At 38.0% G+C, this 20138-nt stretch overlaps 4 protein-coding genes and 1 long non-coding RNA gene across 8 annotated transcripts; 4 read left to right on the top strand and 1 right to left on the bottom strand.

Moving 5' to 3' along the window:
- Positions 1–401: 401 nt before the first annotated feature.
- LOC105137098 (probable aquaporin PIP2-5) lies at positions 402–3602 on the top strand. The gene is made up of 4 exons (XM_011042701.1): positions 402–788; positions 1409–1704; positions 2949–3089; positions 3196–3602. Exons 1-4 carry the CDS (start codon positions 488–490, stop codon positions 3313–3315), a joined length of 858 nt encoding a protein of 285 aa, XP_011041003.1. The 5' UTR covers positions 402–487; the 3' UTR covers positions 3316–3602.
- A 2370-nt stretch (positions 3603–5972) lies between these two features.
- Positions 5973–9392, bottom strand: LOC105137097 (Restriction endonuclease, type II-like superfamily protein). Of its 4 annotated transcripts, none has more exons than XM_011042700.1 (5): positions 9116–9392; positions 7502–8393; positions 7262–7413; positions 6970–7052; positions 5973–6697 (listed from the first exon to the last, which is right to left on the bottom strand). In XM_011042700.1, exons 1-2 carry the CDS (start codon positions 9177–9179, stop codon positions 7558–7560), a joined length of 900 nt encoding a protein of 299 aa, XP_011041002.1. In that variant the 5' UTR covers positions 9180–9392; the 3' UTR covers positions 5973–6697; positions 6970–7052; positions 7262–7413; positions 7502–7557. The 4 variants fall into 4 exon arrangements, with proteins under 4 accessions (XP_011041002.1, XP_011040999.1, XP_011041000.1 ...); XM_011042697.1 differs by having other exon boundaries at positions 7502–8533; positions 9116–9391; XM_011042698.1 differs by having other exon boundaries at positions 5973–6690; positions 7502–8533; positions 9116–9391.
- A 138-nt stretch (positions 9393–9530) lies between these two features.
- Positions 9531–11852, top strand: LOC105137096 (uncharacterized). The gene is made up of 2 exons (XR_844487.1): positions 9531–9910; positions 11517–11852. It is a non-coding gene; the product is annotated as an uncharacterized LOC105137096 (long non-coding RNA).
- A 944-nt stretch (positions 11853–12796) lies between these two features.
- On the top strand, positions 12797–14226 carry LOC105137095 (caffeoylshikimate esterase). Its single transcript, XM_011042694.1, has one exon. The coding sequence runs from the start codon at positions 13057–13059 to the stop codon at positions 14050–14052; it is 996 nt and encodes a 331-aa protein (XP_011040996.1). The 5' UTR covers positions 12797–13056; the 3' UTR covers positions 14053–14226.
- Positions 14227–15189: 963 nt separating this feature from the next.
- LOC105137157 (WPP domain associated protein) lies at positions 15190–19380 on the top strand. Its single transcript, XM_011042785.1, has 4 exons — positions 15190–17897; positions 18196–18322; positions 18462–18563; positions 18807–19380. The coding sequence occupies exons 1-4, from the start codon at positions 15190–15192 to the stop codon at positions 18870–18872; spliced, it is 3003 nt and encodes a 1000-aa protein (XP_011041087.1). The 3' UTR covers positions 18873–19380.
- The last annotated feature ends 758 nt before the right edge of the window (positions 19381–20138 follow it).

The raw sequence follows: 20138 nt of genomic DNA, 5'->3' as shown, positions 1-20138 counted from the left end.
AATAATATAAATTATTTCAAATATTTTTTATTATCGAATAAAAAAAATGATATGCTTACGATGGATGGAGGAAAAGTTACTCCCCTGGGCCCCCATGGCGGTGTCAATTTTTATGGTTGTACCGTATTCTTAAAATTTTTAATTATTTATTTTTGTGTTTTTTTGGATTGTTTTACTAATATTAAAAATAAATTTTAAAAAATAAAAAATATTTTAATATATTTTAAAATAAAAAATAATTTATAAATCTAGAAGATAAAAGAAAATAAATTAAATTAATTGGAAAACAATAACAAAAAAGACAGAAATGGAAAAAAGAAAAGAAAACAGAAATCAGGCAGCTAGCTCTCCCCACTCTCATCACCATATATACCCCTACTCTCTCCCTCAAACCTGCGCTCAACTCTTAAAACCAGAAGACCAAAATCTCTCTCCCCTTCTCTTTTCTCTCCGAGAAGTTTAATACAGCAAGTTTAGGTTTTTGGGTATGGCAAAGGACATGGAAGTAGCAGAGGCAGGATCATTCTCTGCGAAGGACTACCATGACCCGCCACCAGCACCATTGTTTGATGCTAAAGAGTTAACAAAGTGGTCATTTTACAGGGCCTTGATTGCTGAGTTTATAGCAACACTGCTCTTTCTTTATATCACTGTTTTGACTGTTATTGGTTACAAGAGCCAGATTGATGGAAATGCTGATTCTTGTGGTGGGGTTGGTATTCTTGGTATTGCCTGGGCCTTTGGTGGCATGATCTTTGTTCTTGTATACTGCACTGCTGGTATTTCAGGTGGGTTTTTCCCTTTTGGTGTCTCCTCCCCCATAAAGTCAATGACTTATGATTTCTTTCTCAGCGTACTTTAGCTTATTTTCTAGCTAGACTATGTTCGTTTTTTATAGTGTCTGTAGAGGAGTGTGCATCTGAATGTTAGCACAAATACTTTTTACCAGATAATACCAGCAAACAAGCTTAGGATTGGACTTCTCGTTTTTAACTCTACATTTTATTAATTAAAACAAAATCTTTTGACATGAAAATCTCACCTAAACCAGCTCTGTATTACAAGGAATATTTCCTTTCAGAAGGATTTGATATAATGGGCGTCCCAAAAAAGAATTTTTTGGCTAGAGCTGTGATAAAAATAATTAGTATAGCAGTGGGGGACTTTACTAGCTCTCCTGTTTATATCAAATAGCAAGTTATGGTGATTTTCGTGTGATCTCTTTTTTTTAATTACTATATTTAAATGTGATTTATTTGGTACTATCACAACTAAATTACCTATAATATCACGTCATAAAATGAGGGTTCTTCATGTCTTGATTTTTTTAACCGTTCCTTTCTTGTTTAAGTGTGGTGAAACCAGCGTACGTTAGCCAAGAGTAACAAAAACTCTCTTTGTTGTGCAGGGGGTCACATTAACCCAGCAGTGACATTTGGACTTTTCCTAGCCAGGAAGGTCTCTTTGATCCGGGCTGTGATGTACATGGTGGCTCAATGCTTAGGAGCCATATGTGGCGTTGGGCTTGTTAAGGCCTTCCAAAAGTCTTACTACAAGAGGTATGGTGGTGGAGCCAACACTTTGGCCGATGGGTTCAGCACCGGCACTGGATTGGGTGCTGAGATCATTGGCACTTTTGTCCTGGTCTACACTGTTTTCTCTGCTACAGATCCAAAGAGGAGTGCGAGGGACTCCCATGTGCCTGTATGTGCCCTTAACACTCTCATGTCCGTTTGTTTTGTTTCTTTCCATTTAGTTTTCTTGATGGCTTGCCATAGCATAGACGACGTAGGGCTATAATTGTTGAATGTTACTCATTTTACTCAACTGGTGTGGTCACCGTCCATAAATAAGTGGTTAAGAACTTAATATATGCTTATAGTGGCTTAGGATTAGCCCACCTATACTCATTTATCGAGCCTTTTGGTTTGGATTCCTGAGGTATTAATGACTAAACTGTATTTCAAGTCCTTTTTTTGATGTGTGATTCCAACTTCTTTTGCTTAGTAGGAAAGTAGTTCCCAAATGTTTTAGGACATTTTGACAATCCTTTAGACATGAAGAAAGAACGTGGTTTAACTTCCATCGCAGATGAAATGTTTAGCTATTTTATAGATAGTGGGATTAGATCATTTCCACTGGCATGAGTCTCTTGACTTTAGCAAGTAGGTTGTGGTATTAGGACCATTATTGCATCTCTTAATTTCTAACCCAAATGAGAAGTCATTGCATGCGCCAACAACTTGAAAGTAACTGATTATTGATTCTTGCACTTGTTAGGTGCCATCAAAGTTATTTCATACAGTGTACGATTCACCATTTCCTGTCTTCTTTTTCTGCTCTGTCTTGATGTAGATTTCGGTTTTTTCAATGTCTGATAAGTGTCTTTTTCCCTGACTAGGAACAGTTTCTAGCTAACTTCATTTCAACAACCAGGGTCCTGGTCCTCCTTTATTTCACACAATTTTGTATTTTTAGAGCATTAAAATAAATTAAAATATTTTTATTATTTTTAAATTATGTTTTAATACATTTTTAAAAAAATATTTCAAAAAATAATCACTTCCTTACTAACCATGACTCTTAGTACGTGAACAATGCCCTTTTGCATTATTGTATACAGCTAAAGCAAAAAGGACTTTAGTTCATTTGCTCGACGTCATGTGGCCTTTTAGCCCTATTGGGAATTTGGGTGACAGCCTGTTACGTTTTATGTGATCCAAGATCGGTAATGTATTAATTTTGCTTTTTTTAAGTTGAGATGAAATGATCTTTTTTTTATACTTCCAAAAAGATTTGTATGCTTCACATGTTCATGTATGGTGCCATTTATTTATTCATTGTAGTCTGCACCTTTTTCTTTTAATTTTTCATCGAGAAGGCTTGTATGCTGTCCTATGATTCACAATCATTGATCAGATTTATGTTTTATCAATTCTTAATTAAAGGTTTTGGCTCCTCTTCCAATTGGATTTGCTGTGTTCATGGTTCACTTGGCCACCATCCCCATCACTGGAACTGGCATCAACCCTGCTAGGAGTCTGGGAGCCGCTGTTATCTACAACCAAGACAAGGCCTGGGATGACCATGTAAGCATCCACTAGATGCTACCACAAATTAAAAAAAATATTTAATTAACGAAGTTTATTTACTTTGTAAAGGGCACTTAATTATCTTGTTAATTTTTTCTTGCAGTGGATCTTCTGGGTTGGACCCTTCGCTGGTGCAGCCATTGCAGCTTTCTACCACCAATTCATCTTGAGAGCAGGAGCTGTCAAGGCTCTTGGATCATTCAGGAGCGCCCAACGGTTTTAAATCTCGGGTTCTTTTCAACTTGAATAACGAAGAAGTGCTTGCTCCAGCTAGCGCGTGCATGGTGGTTTCCCTTTATTATCCCTTTCGGTTTTCTTTTGTGGGGGTGTGGAAAATGTGAGAGGGTCTGGGAATCATGGAATTTGTAGATAAAGTCTCTTTGAGAAGGGGAGGCTTTTATTATCCCTTGTCATTTTCAGGCGGTTGCCTTAGAATTCACTTCAATGTTATGTTCTCTCTTTCTTTGCACCTATTGTGCTTCTAAGTAAAGCCTGGTCTCCCTTTTCTTTGTGCTTCTAAGTAAAGCCTGGTCTCCCTTTCTCCTTTGCTTGTTATTATCACATCACTTTTAGCTGCATGCACCACTCCTTTGCTTGTTATTATGACATCACTTTTAGCTGCATGCGCCACTACTCTTGGCATTGCAAATTTAGAAATAGATATGTTTTTCTAATCACTTAATCAGAAGCTCCCAATTGGGTCCAAACCCAACTAGCTAAAAGATATAATGAAAGATTAGACGATAACCACTACATATCTTGTCTGCAATAAATAAATAGCAAGCTTGGCACAAATCTCCCGATTCATTTGCGAACATTGCTTCACAGAGCATTGAAGAAGGGGTTCTTCTAAGCATGTGATTGCCACCGTATAACTGCGTATCTTTTCAGTCATCTGTGATCGCTATTTACGTTAAAGGATATTTCACAGAAAAGTTCTGATTTTATTCAAAACAGATAAATTAAACAATGTTTATACACAGTGATTCTATAGTAGCTGAGCTGCAAAAGTAGACCTTCTCATTTAATATACGTTGAAAAATGAAGGTGACTCGAACGTTCACAGTTGATGGCTCTGAAAGGATCATACTTTTCAAACCTCTCTTGGCAGCGATGAAGCATAGCTGGTTCTGCTAGCTTGTGACAAATGAAGAAGGAAAAGGAAAAAAAAAAAAATGGCAAAAATATGCTAATGATGTGAAGCTCGAACCTTTTGAAACAGGGAAGGCTTGGAATCATGGGTTTCCGGGGTTCAAAAGCGAGGCCCAGATTCTGTTAGATTAATATTTGCCTTTCTCTAGGCTAAATTAGACTTAAAGCCCATTTACTCACAATGCAAGTGATTTCTTATTTTTCATGGCCGACTGCACCCAGTTTTACTCACATTAGGTTTTCGGGGTTCAAAACCGAGGCCCAGATTCACGAACTTAAACCTTATTTTACTAGAAGCCACGCTTTCACAAGCTTAAAGCCTGCTTAAGTCGGTGTGTAATGGCAATGTTTCTAAATGTATTTATCATAGGAGGATGATCAGTTTTAGTCTATGACCATGTCGTACTATTGTCAATGCCCTGCCTGATGATCGGCAACGGCACCAATCAATGAAGGGCATTCATTATCTTTAATTATGGATGATCATGACATGGTCAAAAGTTAAACTGTAATCGTCAAACAAAAATGCTCTGGTGCTTTAGCAAGTTTTGACAGCTCCATGACCTACTTTTTGACTGTTCTTCAATACCCAAATAAAAATTGAACAAGATATGATTACTTCAAAAGTCTCTAAACCCCCCCAGTTTGATTATGGTTGAGTTAGTGCTCCTTGCCACACACGAATCCTTTCTAAGATGGCCATTTCAAAGCAATGACGCTCAACTTCTTAGACGACTGTATAACATGCATGATGAATCTAGGCTTTATAAAAGGAGTTGCTTCTAAGTCAAATTTTCTTGAGCGATTTGACAACAGAGTGAAAGCAAGTGCTTGCTTCTTTATTGCATGCCTGTTTCTCTTTCTTTTCGTGACATAATGTCACTTGGGTCCAAATCACCCACTGTCCCACTATTTCTTTGGCTGCAATACTTTGGAAAAGCCTTGACATGCATAGAAGATCATGATTTTTCCCAACACGAGACAAGACAATTGATTCACACTCGTCATTTCTTTTTCATGCATATAGTTTTGGATTATCAGACTCAATAGCCGTTACGGCTTTCTTTATGCCTGTTTGAAATCCAAAAACAAAGCAACGAATCACGATTATAAAAAGACCAGCAAGCTCCAATACGAAGCTTCCTGCGTAGCAAGCTCAAAACCATGGCACCTATCACCACCCTCTTCTTCTACCTCTGTTCTTGGTTTCATGATCTCTCCACCCCTCGAGTATTACCACTCCACACTTTGCATTTTCAGGACCCCCATGTGTTCCCAGCACTGGGATATGATCACATGGTCCAGGATTTTTCAACCTCCTTGTTGATCTGATCAGTCTATGAAGCTTTCATGTCTTCCGCCAAAATTTGTGTCAGATAAACATAAACAAAGGCTGCCGCTGAAGCAAAGCTAACCTGCAGGTCTTGTTTTTGGGCCGAGTCTCGTTGTAAATTTGGGGCAAATATTACTTTTTTCTTGATCTCCGTCTTCATAATTTCTCTGTATTTTCGTCTTCTCTTCATTTATATCTCGTATTTCATTGTTGTGATATTTGCAAGCACATCATAGTCTATTGTAGTTTTAAAGTTTTTAGTTATCAATGACCTAATCTAGAGTTTTATGTGATGTAATGTATGGTGACTAGTTGTTTTAATTAAGTCAGCTGGATGTAAAATCTGATTACTCGGGTTTTCCTATTCAATTGCTTTTTTTTTTTTTTTTTTTTTTGGGGGGGGGGGGTGGTGTTGTTATATTCCTCTAGTGGTTACTTTGCAATCACTGTAAAATGCTCACACCTCTCTTGCATGCAGTTTATTAGTTCTCAACATGTAATAACATTGAAGTCCTAACACCAAAAATCAGGATCCCATTTTATCCTATCACTGTCATGTATCAAATTTCTAACCAAATGGCTACCCTATGTCATACTAGATTGGCAATTTATGACACAAGAAATGGAGACTCTCTATCTCGCATAAATTCATTTTGGTAGAGATCAAGGATGACACTTGCATTAAATTATCTAAGACTCAATGTTTGATTGGTTACCATGTTTAAGCAAATGCATATTAAATCCCTTCATAATCCAATGGTTTTGTCTGTTATTTTGGTAAATCAAGTGATTTCAAGGTAGCAAGAAACTGACACTGATACAAGTACACTTCCATTAATGCACTAAGATATCACACATATATATCAGGCTTTCATGAGGATTATGAAATGACATCCGAACAGGAGCATTCAACAAATCTTTTGAAGCTTTCAGATGGCAATGAGAGGCGGTTGAGCAGGGAAGGAATAGAAATCATCAAGGATGACTTATCTGTTGGCAAAACAAAGGGTGCCTTCAGCACTGATGATTCTCTGAGCCATTTGATCCTCAAGAAAAGTTTAGCAACCTTCCAGCCATGGTATAAAACTTCCTTTGCAGTATAAATGTAGCCATCTGGTAACTATGAAGTTCAAACATTTGAAAGGAAAAGGAAAGCAGAGTAAGAAGTTAGAAGATATTAAAATGTGAGATTAAAAATAGATACGTAAGGAGTGTTCATGTGCAAAATCAGTTAAAGCGATGGTTGATATTAGTATCAATGGATACATATGACCATTCACATTGGAATGCATATTCGCTAAGGCAGCAGGCGTCACATCGAACTGCAGCTTTTTTTTTTTTTGGGATAATGATATTGCATAAAATACTTGATGATTAAACAACACAACTGACCTCCCATCTCTCAATGTGTGCCTCTGTTTGAGTGTCTGTCCAGAGAAGACTCGCCACCAAATCTTCATACCACAGTTGACAAGCTGCCGTTAAGGGGAAAAAAAGCATTAATATACAAGCATACCACCTAATTAGACATGGCATAGCCACATGGTTTAACCATGTAAAACCATTAACTCAGTTGTTTATGTGATATAATGACAACAAAATGATCATGTTGGGACTGAAAATATTCAAAACATTGCACCAGTTAGCATGAGAGGAAGGATAGGAATCAGGTTGAGTTTGCTACCTGCTGTTAACAACCCAAGTTTCTCTAATCTGGCTCCACTCAAACTACTTAACCTTGTTCCTAGCTTTTGGGCCAAATTTCGTAGTTCTTCTATTTAATAGGGAAAAAGAAGAAGAAGAAGAAGATTCTGGAGTGAAGAAGATGCAATACACCTGCAAGCCAGTCATTATTTGTTTAATATCAGATACATTTGACTTTTCTCATAACTGCAAGTGAAAAATCAAGGGAAAAGACACTTACACAAGTTAACTAGTCAAACTGTAGCGAAATGCCTCGGCTCATCAAGTCCAATTGCATCAATTTTGAAGGTGCCCATTAATTTCGCGCATCAGTAAGTGAGAGCTATCAACAGCATGTTTACTTTCATAAACTATATATCTATACAATTCATGCCTAGGCGCAGGCTTCAATGATCCTAATTCCTTCAGGGGATCTGTTATCACATTTTTACTGCACAACTCCTTTGCTGGTAGGACATGGTTAAACCAGAAATCAGAAAGTGCTATTTTCAAAGCATCCCAGTATGCCTCATCTCGGTATAACCTGAATAGACTGCTTCCATTAGGAGTCCAAACATATAAATCCATCCAATCCTTGTCCAGTATTTCCATTAAACCTTGAGCTTGTGGAATACAATAAAGGGGGATCCGCTTCCAAGGTGAAGCCCTTTTCATATCTCCATTAAAAAATGGACACTTTATTTCTAACACTCCTCTGGAATTCAACCCATAATACTTGTCAATTATCCCATCAGGTGAAGCTGCAAGCCAGTCATCTTTTAAGTTGTTCTTACCATAGACCTGAAATCTGGGAAACAAAATTGTATTTCCTGTAATCAACTTATATCTTTCAAGCGCTTCCTCTTCTTTGGCATTGGTCCAACAGATAGCCACGTTACCATAAAATGGTTCTTTTGCACCAAGTTTCTCTAACCAGAGCTGGACTCGCCTACCACGCCAAAAACCAATAGCCCCACTGAAAGTGCTTGCCGTCAGTTTACGCTTTCTTTGATCTTGCCATTTTTTGAACCTGTGCTGAAGACTACTGGATTGGAGAATCGATGTATAAGGGCTGCTTGAATCTCTGGTACAGGAATGATTATAGATTTGAGAATTTACAGGTTGCTCTTCACCTAATGGATTCAATAAAACCTGGCTTGAGTAGTTTCTTCTGTTGCCAATATCAACTTTAAAAGGGCCTATATCACAATTATATTTGCTGTTGTAATATGAAAGTCGGAAATTGATGAGGAAACAAGATACAAATTCTTCACTGCCAAAGAAAAGCAAATGACAGTAAGACCAAAGAAGGGGACGAAATTACTAGGCAGACAATCAAAATTACAAGATAATCATATCTTCTAGTTAGACCTCCATGTAAACATAAGAAATTAGTTTTATCAAATCATGCTACTCAACAAAATACTATGCAATTATCAAACTTCAGGATCAGACCCTGTCCAAATTATCTAAAACTGCTTCACATAAATGGCACAGGTGCAAGATTTCCTCCAAGATATAAAGGCACAGAAGCCTTCATTGGAAAAAAGCGAATCACTTTGGTATTTGTCTCAAAAATAAATGAACCGAGGTAACTGATGAAGTAACCCAAAACTCTTCTGGCCCTTTCATGTTCACAAATTTGTTCAAATTAAACTAAAACAGTTTGGCAACTTTAGACTTCTGTATAATCATTAAGAAATAGGAAAAATAAACTCACGCACTACACCATTAAAAGCCGCAACTCACCCAACAAATATGTCAGTTACACAATTAAATCACCAACTTGTAGCCAAACCCAAATATGTAAAATCATCAAAAAGCACGATATGTATGGAAATAAGCTGTGACTGACCGGGCAAGTTTGCGAAGAGGACTCGGCAGCATAGAGACACCAAATGGGCTTTGTTGAGGAGCATAAGCAGTTTCTGGGTGTCTGTAACAGAAGATGTAGTCTGGCTTGTTTAATCTCTTAGAATGGAGAGGGGGGGGTGGAGGGGGTTTTAGAGTTGAGGCTTAGGAGGCAGACAGGCTTTTCTGTATTTGTGTGTGGGTTTAACTAACCTCAAATCTGAACTAGATTTCTCCATCCTCTAACTCAAAGTGGCCCACTTTGTTACCAAATTACAGGTTTCCACGCCTAGTGCATTAAAAACAAGAAAAACGCAAACGATCCAAGGTAAAAGACCCGAAAATAAAGGGTAAACAGTAAAAAGTAATCAAACCTTAAGATAACTAATCAGCTAAAGAAATTGTCAATGTGTCAGTGCTGTGAGTCAAACTAAAAAAAACCTTTCTTTATAGAACCCAATCAAAGAAAGAAAGAAACAAGCCTGAGCAATTTCTTCTACTTTGTTGGGGCCTTTCAAAGAATATCAAAGAAAGATGCATCTATGGCCAACGATGAGAATAAGGGACTCCTTCAAGATTGCTTACTTGAAAAAACTTGAATGGAATCTTCATAGAATGAACATTGAAAAGAAGCAGAAGTCTCAAGAAAGTAGCGACAGCAACCTGCAAAGACTCTTGGATGATGGTGATGATAACAGTACTAACCAACAACAACCAGCAAAAACTTCTAAAGCTGTTTTGATTTGCAGAGAGATTATAATGCTCGTCACTTGTTGCTACTGTTGTTTCTGTTGTGGAGGTAAAAACTTGATCTTTTGCCCTTTATAGTAATTTTTTTTTGTGTTTGTTTTTTGGGGCTTGTGTTTGGATTGGTGTTTGTAATCTGTGATTTTGATTTGTGGGGTTTTGGTTTGTGGTTTTGATACGATAATCAATTTATTATTTCTGTGAATTCTGTTGGAACTTAAGTCTGAGGATATGAGTGATTCTTTGATATACTCTATTTGCGATGATACGAATAATTTTATTACTCTGCGGTGTAGAGCCACTTATTGAGTTCTTTGAAGTGAGTTAGTGTGTTTAGATTTAGTACTAGACTCTTGCATGGTTGTTTAACTTTTTTCCTAGCTGTAAGAATAAGATTACGAAAGCACAAAGCCAGAGATGGTTCGAGGGTTTGTATTGTATGAGCATTTGAATTGATTGTGACGGCCTGTTAGTATATGGGGTTTTCTTTTGAATCTTGAAATGATTGGCATAACCCACTTCGACCTGACTGTTTGACTGGATGGGATTTAGAATAGTTCAGGGCTTTGACAATATGGTTGGGTTATGAGATGTTGAGTGACAGATTTTTCATTTAGGAAATCTTTTCAGGAAGCTTAGAGAAATAAAAAATGAAGATTTTCCAAGAATTATTGAGAACTGTGGTGTTATTATTGGCTGATGTATGAAGCCAGGAAGATCAATCATCTGTGGCCACTCTATTTTTTGGGTGAAGATTCCTCAAGAATTAACTGAGAACTGTGGCATTATTATCGGGTATGTATGAAGATGGAGAAGATCAATCACTTGTGGTTACTCTTTTTTTGGACTAGTGTACTTTGTGAGCTGATCTACAAAGCAGCAGGAGTCATTTGGCTTGTACTACTCTGGGACATGAGTTCAATGCCCAGAGGAGTGGAGGTTTTTGTACGAGAATGAATGAGCTAGGGGGGTGTTTCTAATTAGCTAAACGTTTGTTTCTGATAAAACCACCATGGGTTTTTGAAGGACAGGAGTATTCCTTACCCTTTATGATAAATGATTGGATAAGGACTTGAATCAACAGCATAAGGGGAAAACTCTTGCAAGTGGAAATGATGCTGTAGAGTTCATTGGCTCATCACTTTTTGTAGTTGGCACCCTGTTGGCCTTTAAATAGATTTCTGCCAGATTTGTTTCAGTTTGACAATCCCTAGTACCTTACTGAGATCATTCATTTTGGTAGTTTTAAGGTGGTTTTTGTGGTCTAAGTTGTGGATAAACAATGAAATATGGTGGAGTGACTGTGAAGAACTACATGGAAAGCATGTGTTTTGAGATTTATGATCCAGTAGATATTTCATATGGGCGATAAAGAAATGAATAACTATTACTCACCCCTCCCAACTTTTCTGGACTGTTAATTTCTTAAACTTTTTCGTCCTGTTAAATTTTTGATCAACCTGCCTAGGTCATTGCTTGTATTTGGGACGATTCCTGTTACTTCCCTTGAAATGATTGGATTCTGCTTCATCCGGTAAACTGAAAACTGAGGGTTCTAAATTCATTATTTTCTACAAGGATTATACAAAAAGACAGTGACTGCACTAGTTATATGATTACAAAAGAGTAGCATTTGACATGAATATTTTCTCTTTCAGCTTGTGTCGATCAAGACAAGGAATGATGGTGTTTCGGAAGGGATTAAGCCACTGAATCTGCTCCTTAGAGATAATATTTCAGAAGGTGGAACAGGGATTGTACAGTTTTCTTACTAGTGTATATTGCTAGAGGGTTACTGACTTCTATGCTCAATAGGAAAATGATGTGATTTGTGATCAAATCTTATGGCATGCCTTTGAGAGAGTGGAATATGCTCAATGTTTCAATCCATCTTCAGATAATGCTGTTTGCAAGGGTGGAGTGTCCCTGTTAGCAAAGGGGAAACATTTGTTAGCATTATCCTCTTATGCAAGGAACAAAGGGAGTTCTGTCCCGGAACATCTGTGCAATCAACAAGGCCTCGCCTCCTCACCCTCCTCTCCTTTCATTGAATAAAGCAATTATTAAGATAGTTTTCTTTGGATGAGCAGACGAAGAGACATGCTTCGATGAGCTTGAAGTTGATAATAGCAGAACGAAAGAACTCTTATTTGATAAAGAGATGGAAACCTGGAATGATTAGGTGGTTTGCAGTGTTTTTTTTCAAGGCAGTAGCATAAGTTCTTCTAAAATTAATAAAATAAATTTTAACTCGATTTTATATATAAAAAATGAATTTAAATAAAAGAATTGGCATCCATCACTCAACAACACATAATAAATTGCTATATATATATATATATATATAAACAAAGGAGAGACATTTTATGGTCAACTTGTCTTGTCTGGATATTTTTTTCCTTTTTTGATTTTTTAGAATAATCATCTTGGCTTGGTAGTTGTTAGCCGGCACGATAAGCATTTTAACCCGAACACAAGCGGGATTTCTTTGGGAGAAATTTGGGGCACATTTTCTTGGACTAGTCATTTACTTAAAAAATAAATAAAATAAAACTTATGGTGGATGGTGCCACGTCTTTCGGGGGCCCCACGGTAGGGTGTACTTGGGCTTATGACACCCCCCAAAGCCTTAAAGTCTTGTGTTTTGGTTCTTGAATTTTAAGATTTATCAAAATTGTTTTGCATTTTATCTCAAAAACAATCTGATTCCGGTCTTTATTCAATTTCCTATTTTCATGTTTGTCCTTGGAGTCTTTATTATGACTCCCCGTTTAAATTCTCTCTCTTAATTATTGTGATTTTTTTTTTCAAAACAATCTTTTTGATATCAATTTAATCTTGCAAATCTCTTAAACTCTAAGTCAAATCTTTATATCCATAATCGATGATAGATTCCATCTATATTGTAGTTTCTTGTTTTAGAAAACGATATTTTGCAAAGAACTTGCTAAGGGATTTTAACAGAAAAGCATCGAAGACCAAGAAATTGAAATTGTTGTCATAAACAATTGTTGATGGTAAAATTGGATATTTTTAAGGTTAAATCTGGCGAATCCCAACACCCCCGGGCCAGTAAAATAAATACCCTCCCAAGCTCCCAACAAAATCCAAATCCACACGTTCTACCATCCCTTCTCTTTCTTTCTTCACATTCCCGCCGCTTGCGCCACCCTCACTTCTAACAAACCCAACAGAAAAATGGTGGTGCAGCACCCAGTGGCAGAAGCTAACGAGCAAAGCCCGTTTGGAACCCTTTCCCCCACTGAATTCTACGCCAAACACCATGTCACCCACTCTTCTGAATACATAACCAACTCCCGGGGCTTCAAGCTCTTCACTCAACGGTGGACCCCACTTCCTCCGACCAAACCAATTGGCTGCGTAGCCGTTGTCCATGGCTTCACCGGTGAATCCAGCTGGTTCATCCAGCTAACCTCTATTCTCTTTGCTAAAAACGGGTTCTCTGTCTGTGCTATTGATCACCAAGGCCATGGCTTCTCTGATGGGCTTGACAACTTGATGTATCATATCCCAGATATCAACCCTGTTGTGGAAGACTGCATGCAGTATTTTAAGACGTTCCGTGAGAATCACGCGCCAGATCTGCCGGCTTTTTTGTACTCGGAATCGCTGGGCGGGGCAATAGCCCTGTACATTACGCTACGCCAGAAAGGCGCGTGGGATGGGTTGATTTTGAACGGGGCCATGTGTGGGATTAGTGCCAAGTTCAAGCCACCGTGGCCTTTGGAGCATTTACTGTTTGTAGTGGCAGCGGTGGTGCCCACTTGGAGAGTGGTCCCAACGCGTGGATCGTTGCCTGAGGTGTCGTTTAAGGAAGAGTGGAAGGCGAAGTTGGCGTTTGCGAGTCCGAAGAGGGTGGCAATGAGGCCACGCGCGGCTACAGCATTGGAGCTTGTCAGAGTATGCAAGGAACTTCAAGGGAGGTTTGAGGAGGTGGATGTGCCTTTGTTGGTTGTGCATGGTGGTGATGACATGGTGTGTGACCCTGCCTGCGCCAAGGAGTTGTTTGAACGCGCTGCGAGCACGGATAGGACATTGAAGATTTACCCTGGCATGTGGCATCAGTTGGTCGGCGAGCCCGAGGAGAATGTCAATTTGGTGTTTGGGGATATAGTTGAGTGGCTACAAAACCGTGCCAAACGAGGGGGTGCGGCCAACGACGGTGACGCGTGACGTTGCTCTTTGTTAATAGTATAATTTAATATTGTGGTATTCTAGCCAGGTTGTTGGTCATAAATCATAACAAGAAGCAGGCTGTGATCAACCTGCGATGTTACTGAAGTTGGGTGATGAAATTAATAAATAAAAAGAATGAATACATTATGATGGGAAATTATTGCTCTGAAACTTCGATTTTTTTATTTTGTTTTGTTTCTGTGGTTTCCAGTTCTTCATAGATTCGTAACCTAATTTGGGTTGTGTTTAATGTCAACCAGTTGATTCGGTTAAATCTTGTTAATTAAGTGATAGCTTCACATTCCGGTTGAAATGAGTGCATTTTAAAATTATTTGAATTGAGAAAATATTAAATTAATTATTTTTTGTACTTTTTAATAAAAAATATTTAAAAACAAATTTGTAACATAATCAAAGTGCTCTCAAACATTTACTAAGTGGTTTAATTTATAACCTGACTAAAATAGATTCTTTTTAATGTTTTAGTTTTTTTTTTAAAATGACTTATTTTGATTTAAAAAAAAAATAATCTTTTTAATGTTTTAGTTTTTTTTTTAAATGACTTATTTTGATTTTTTTTTTAAAAAATAAAAATAATGTTTTTTTATTAGCACGGTTAAGTTTTATAAATATAGTTTTTTTTTAAAAAAAATTTTATGAATCAAAATAAATATATACTGTTTCAGATTTTGATTGGATTGTGTAACCGGAAACTGATTTAGGTTTGTGGTGTTTCCTGTTTGCATTCATGCAAGGCACTATGATTTGGATGAAATACACCAACATCAGCCCTTTTTAGTTTGTTGTAGTTGGTTGGCTATCTTAGGCTAATCATTTTGCAAATAATACAGAAGAAATAATTGGACCAGGCAAACCAACCTATCCTTCCTTACCGAGCTGCTTTGAGTGACAAGTGGGGAGGAGCAGGAGGAATAGATCGATGAGCTGCTTTGAGTGACAAGTGGGGAGGAGGAGGAGGAGGAATAGATCGACGTGGACCATGTAAGATCACGGAAATTCAGTTGGATCATCCACTTTTTAGGGCAAAAAAGTGAGAGAGACAGAAGGAGGATATTCCTTTCGCTCATTTTAGAGTTTGGCATCTCTCTTGGCTCATTGCTTGCAACTCGAAAAATGGATGAGGTATTCAGTAGGATGGGTGGTAAGGTTAAATCCTCCATAACAGATTCCGCTATCATGTCCATGCTGCACTCTAGAATGGATAAGGCACATGAAAGAGTCCACTCCAAGGAAGGAGTTATTGCACGTTTACATGAGATATCAAAGTTCTACGAGTTGGCAGTGATGCAGCTCGAAGGGTGTCTGAAGTTTGTTATTGAAGAAGCTGACAGCAGTCTTGAAAGCAGTGATGAAGAGGCTTTAGGGGACTTGGCAGAAATTAGAGACCGTCTTGAAGGTCGGCTTAGAGAAACTGAGCTGGCCATCGCAGAAAAGGATAGAGAGTTAACGGAGAGGTTAGAAAATGAAATGAAGCTCAGGCATGAATTGGAACTCAAAGAAAGAGAATTGGAATCTTTACGAGCCACTCTGGAGCTTGAGAGAACAAAGACCGATGGCATTGAGGAGCAGGTTCTTGGCAATCTGGTAAGTGGTGATGGGAATAGAGATGAAGGATTTTCTGAGCTGAAGGATTCAGTAGATGAACAGGTGTGGAATATCAAACAACAACTTGACCCTGAAGATGAAAATATTGATAAGAGAAGATATCATGGTTTTGAAAGCTTGAGGGTTGAGCAGATGAGCTCAGACATGGACATCTTAAAAGAAACCATGGGTCTTGCTTTTGAAAAGATGCAGAATGCCATTTTCTTGTCGGAGTTGGAGCCGACTGAGCAACAGTTAGGGTGGACAATTGAGAAAGCTGTACTAGTTATCTTGATCAATGGTTTCATGGGGGATATCCAGGAGAATTTCACAGCAGAAGTTAGGAGGTGGCAGAAGCAAGTTTCCATAGGCTTGAGCAAGCATTTGGCGGATTTGATGAAACAGATAACATGCTTGCAAGACGAACTAGAGCCTCTTAGCATCTCCCACAGCAGTCGTGAGAGAAGGATTTCTATGAAAATGAAAGGGAAGTCTTCATCAGAAGGGGACATTTCTTATACCCCTGACGATTTCACTGTTAGAGTTGGAGAAATAGACCAGATGAAGCAGCTGAACGTAGAGGATTCTGAAGAAGACAGCGCGCACCACGTTGCTAAGATGATAAAGAGTCATGAAACGATCATCAGGATAAAAAGTGAAGAGCTTAAATCACAGAAACTAGAAATTCTCAAGGAAAAAGGGTGTACATGCTATAGGAGATCAGAAAAGGGCCGTGTTAGTCCAAGACAAAGATTCCAAGACGTTACTGCAAAACTGGGAAATTTACTCGACTGGAGGGAAAACCTTGATGAATCTTTTGGTTACCATGGAGGTGCAGATCACGAGGAAACTTCTTCAACGAAGATGCTGTATCATTTTGATATGAAAGAACAGGCAAACTTTCACGGCACTGATGCTTTGGAGAAGTTGAATAGCATCTCAATTTCTCATGATGCAAATGAGAAACTGCAGAATGTAATAAGAAAGCTGGAAATGGAGAAAGAAGATACAAATTTGCAAAATTTGATAGTAGAAGACAATTACATTACTCTTTTGGAAGGCTTCATACATGAATGCTGCGCTGAGTTACGTAGTTATGACATTGCGATCCTGGTAAGAGAAGGTATATATGAATATATTTTGAAGGAAATTGTCAATGAGTGTGATGAAAAAATGCAAGGTGATAAGATTGAAGATCAGATTACAGAGGAGATGTTTTATCTTGTCTCCAGAGAGGCACTGAAGGATTGTTGCTGTATGCTCGACTCTGTGTTAACTGAGTGCCGGGATGCCAGAGCTGAAAGGAATTGTTTTCAAGAACATACTTTAGAGGGAACAATAAGGGAGGAAATATTGTCAACCTTCTTCACAGAAATTTTCAAGGAATGGAATGAGGCTGATGAACAGTGTGACGGTGAAAGCATAGTAAAGGAAGATATTGATCGGGTTGCCTTTAAAGAGACCATCAGAGACATGGCAAGCACTCGCATGGTAAGCAAATTCAAAGAGTTGAATTATCCTGGGAATAGTGTGGATTGTGTTGCTCAGGGTAATAGTTTTTTTGAGGACGTAGAATATTCAGTGAAGGAGGATGTCTTTATGGTTTTCCTTAAAGAAATGTGTAAGGAATGGAAGGCAGAGATAGATTCCTATGATTGTGAAATCCTCATCAGAGAAGAAATTTTCATATTAATTGTTGTGGAGGCAATGACAGAAACTCGTACCATTTCTGGGGAAACTACAGCCGAGGATCGCTTCAGAATATTGGAAAATTTCACCTCTGCTGACAAGTTACATATAAGTCAAGATATTGGTAAAGAGGAGCATTTGGTTCAAAAACAAGATTCACAGCCAGAGCATATCAAATTCGAATATTTGAAACGCCAAGCAAGTCCAGCAATGAAGGAATACAAAACACCCCTTCCCATTGTGGCACTGAAACATGAAAAACTGAACAAATCTCAGCACACGAGGGAATTGTTGACTGAGATAGATAGCACTTCATTTTCAGTTTGTAGCGAAGTTAAGAAAGCTTTGGAGCACGTAGCTATGAGTAAAGGACTACTGAGAGAGTTAAGATCAAGTTTAGGTGTTGCTGTTGCAGATACAGAAAGATTTGATGAGGAGGTCAAAGTAAACCTATCTAACTCTGATTTTACACCTATCCTGGAATTTTCTCAAGTATTAATGGACTTTAAGCGAATAGTGGAAAAGAAATTAGTGCTGAACATTTTAAGGTACCTCAATTTTCCATTAGCTCTCCCCCCTTCTCTAATGCGTTATTTTCACAAACTCTTATCCTTCTTCACCTATGATATTGCTTGAAATATACCGAGGGAGAATTTATCTAAATTGCGATTACTATCTATATACTGATAGAGATGTACCCGGATTCCTTGCCATTGCTTCTGATCACGCTTGTTTCATTAGCTTTCTTGTGTTTGTTTTCCAACATATAAGGGCATAAATGTTTAGTATGTATGATCTAGTGAATAAGTTATATTCGTTGCTAAGAAAGTTTGCTGTTTCTTACAGGGTGGAGGAAGCAACTCATTATCTGAATCCACTCGTTGAACTTGTTTCCTTGCAAAGGAGAGAGGATTTGCTTTATAAAAAGGCTTTTCTAAGGAGATGTGAGAATCTCAGAAGGGCTGAAACTGAGGTTTTGAGCTCATTATTTGTTCTCTTTTTATCCCAAATGGACTTCATTCTGTGGAAGTTCGCATAAAATTAAAGTTCTTCCTGGAAATGTTACATTGTTTTATTAAGAGGTACATGTCTTTCTCCATATGATTGAATAGGTTGATCTGCTAGGTGATCAAGTGGATGTACTTTTAAGCCTGCTTGACAAGATATACAGGACACTGTATCACTATTCGCCTGCGTTGCAGCAGTTTTCTGAGGTAAGGCATGGTCTATTTTCTTAATCTTCTGTATGATGCAGGCCTGTCATGCCTATCTTGTAATGCAAAAATTCTTTTTCGTACCAAAACATTATACCCTTACATCTGAAAGTTTCCCCTGCTCACTGTCACTCTAATTTCCTGAAGTTTCCCCTGCTCACTGTCACTCTAATTATGCTCTCTAATTTCCTTGACACATCGTTGTTTTGATTGGTACAAGTTTTTCTTCTATATTTTGTGCAGGTCTCGGAAATTTTGAAAATGATCGAGGAAGAATTAATTGGGGCCGCTCGTGCTTCTGGCAAGTGACATCAGGATCTCCATGTCTGTGAAGAAATCTTGTGCCTTGGTATCCCACTAAATCGTTTTATCTAGGAGGTGAATTAATCATCAGAAAATGCTCAAACAAAAGATAATGTTGATATGAAACTAGAGGCAAGAGCGTTTCAGAATTTATTATGAGGAGGCATGCTGACAAATTACAGGCTATCAAAATCACATCCCAAGACCGTATTGGAGATGTATTTATTGAACAGTGAAATCAATTTGCATTCATCAAGATAATAAGAACGCAGGAACCTGTTCAAGTTTCTGATATTTATAGTAGTCCCTTGCTCTTTCACGTGATTCTCCTACTGAAGGTGAAGGTACTTATTGTGGAAAATGTCGTCACTCTTTATAAAGTTGATTGCCTTTAATGATCCGCAGCAAAGTGATTGCATTGTCAGACAAAATGGCTTAAAAAAGTTGTGCATCCTGATTATCGGAGCACGAGATAGACAACGGGCTAAGACCAACTTCTTGCTTTGAATTTTCAGTTCCATAGGACAACAAAATCAACAGTTTTCCTCTGGCCAATACAAGGATCCTTCCCAGTCTGTATGATGTTTTGTGTGTCAGATTATTTCTAAAAAATGTTTACAACAACTACTCTTCTATTTCTCTCCAAATATGAATATGATATGCTGAGAAGTGCAGTCGTTTGCAGGAGAGTTTCTGTAAGATAGGTTTTCATTCAATCAGTTCCGACTTCAAAGACAGTTCTTCGACTTTCATCAGATTCTTATAACTCTAATCCTTATTTGATTCCAAATGCATAGCATGGTTCAAACTGAATTGTAAACAATAATATGTGTGAAATTTGTCATTAAATAGAACGAAGCTCCTCTTGTGAGAGTTATCTTACAGTTATCCTTGAGGTATGGATGTAATTAGTAAAAGTCTGCATTTGCAGGTTTTTGTATGCATCCTGGATCCCATTACATTCATTGCTGAAACAAGTATACTAGGAATGAAAATTCGTACTGTGAACAGGCCGTTGAGATTGGAGCTGCATAACATTTTGACAAATTAGGGGAGCCACAAAATGATACCCTCCATTGAACTCCCAATTCCCCATATAAAAATGAAATGAATAAAAAGAATCTTATAGTCAGAGATAGTCCTTTGATCATACAATGGAGACAATAATTCTTCTTGGCGGTGCTTTGCTTTTCTATAAAATTCTGCAACAGATCTTTTCTTACACGGGTGAAATTGCTTTCTATAGGAACGATTGACTCGGGATAACGTAGC

The sequence above is a fragment of the Populus euphratica genome, unplaced genomic scaffold (genome assembly GCF_000495115.2).
Source record: "Populus euphratica unplaced genomic scaffold, PopEup_1.0 scaffold63.1, whole genome shotgun sequence".
NCBI lineage: Eukaryota > Viridiplantae > Streptophyta > Magnoliopsida > Malpighiales > Salicaceae > Populus > Populus euphratica.
Note: the sequence above shows the minus strand (reverse complement) of the source record. Positions and strands in the feature narration are given on the sequence as shown.

Excerpts from the sequence above, each read along its gene's own strand:
- LOC105137098 (XM_011042701.1), top strand. The coding sequence starts at position 488 with ATGGCAAAGGACATGGAAGTAGCAGAGGCAGGATCATTCTCTGCGAAG. Across the intron at positions 789-1,408 it reads CTGCACTGCTGGTATTTCAG|GGGGTCACATTAACCCAGCA; the intron begins GTGGGTTTTTCC and ends TTTGTTGTGCAG. Across the intron at positions 3,090-3,195 it reads ACAAGGCCTGGGATGACCAT|TGGATCTTCTGGGTTGGACC; the intron begins GTAAGCATCCAC and ends TTTTTCTTGCAG.
- LOC105137095 (XM_011042694.1), top strand. The coding sequence starts at position 13,057 with ATGGTGGTGCAGCACCCAGTGGCAGAAGCTAACGAGCAAAGCCCGTTT.
- LOC105137157 (XM_011042785.1), top strand. The coding sequence starts at position 15,190 with ATGGATGAGGTATTCAGTAGGATGGGTGGTAAGGTTAAATCCTCCATA. Across the intron at positions 17,898-18,195 it reads TTAGTGCTGAACATTTTAAG|GGTGGAGGAAGCAACTCATT; the intron begins GTACCTCAATTT and ends TGTTTCTTACAG. Across the intron at positions 18,564-18,806 it reads CGTTGCAGCAGTTTTCTGAG|GTCTCGGAAATTTTGAAAAT; the intron begins GTAAGGCATGGT and ends TATTTTGTGCAG.
- LOC105137097 (XM_011042697.1), bottom strand. The coding sequence starts at position 9,147 with ATGCTGCCGAGTCCTCTTCGCAAACTTGCCCG. Across the intron at positions 8,534-9,115 it reads CCTCTTCGCAAACTTGCCCG|TGAAGAATTTGTATCTTGTT; the intron begins GTCAGTCACAGC and ends TTTCTTTGGCAG.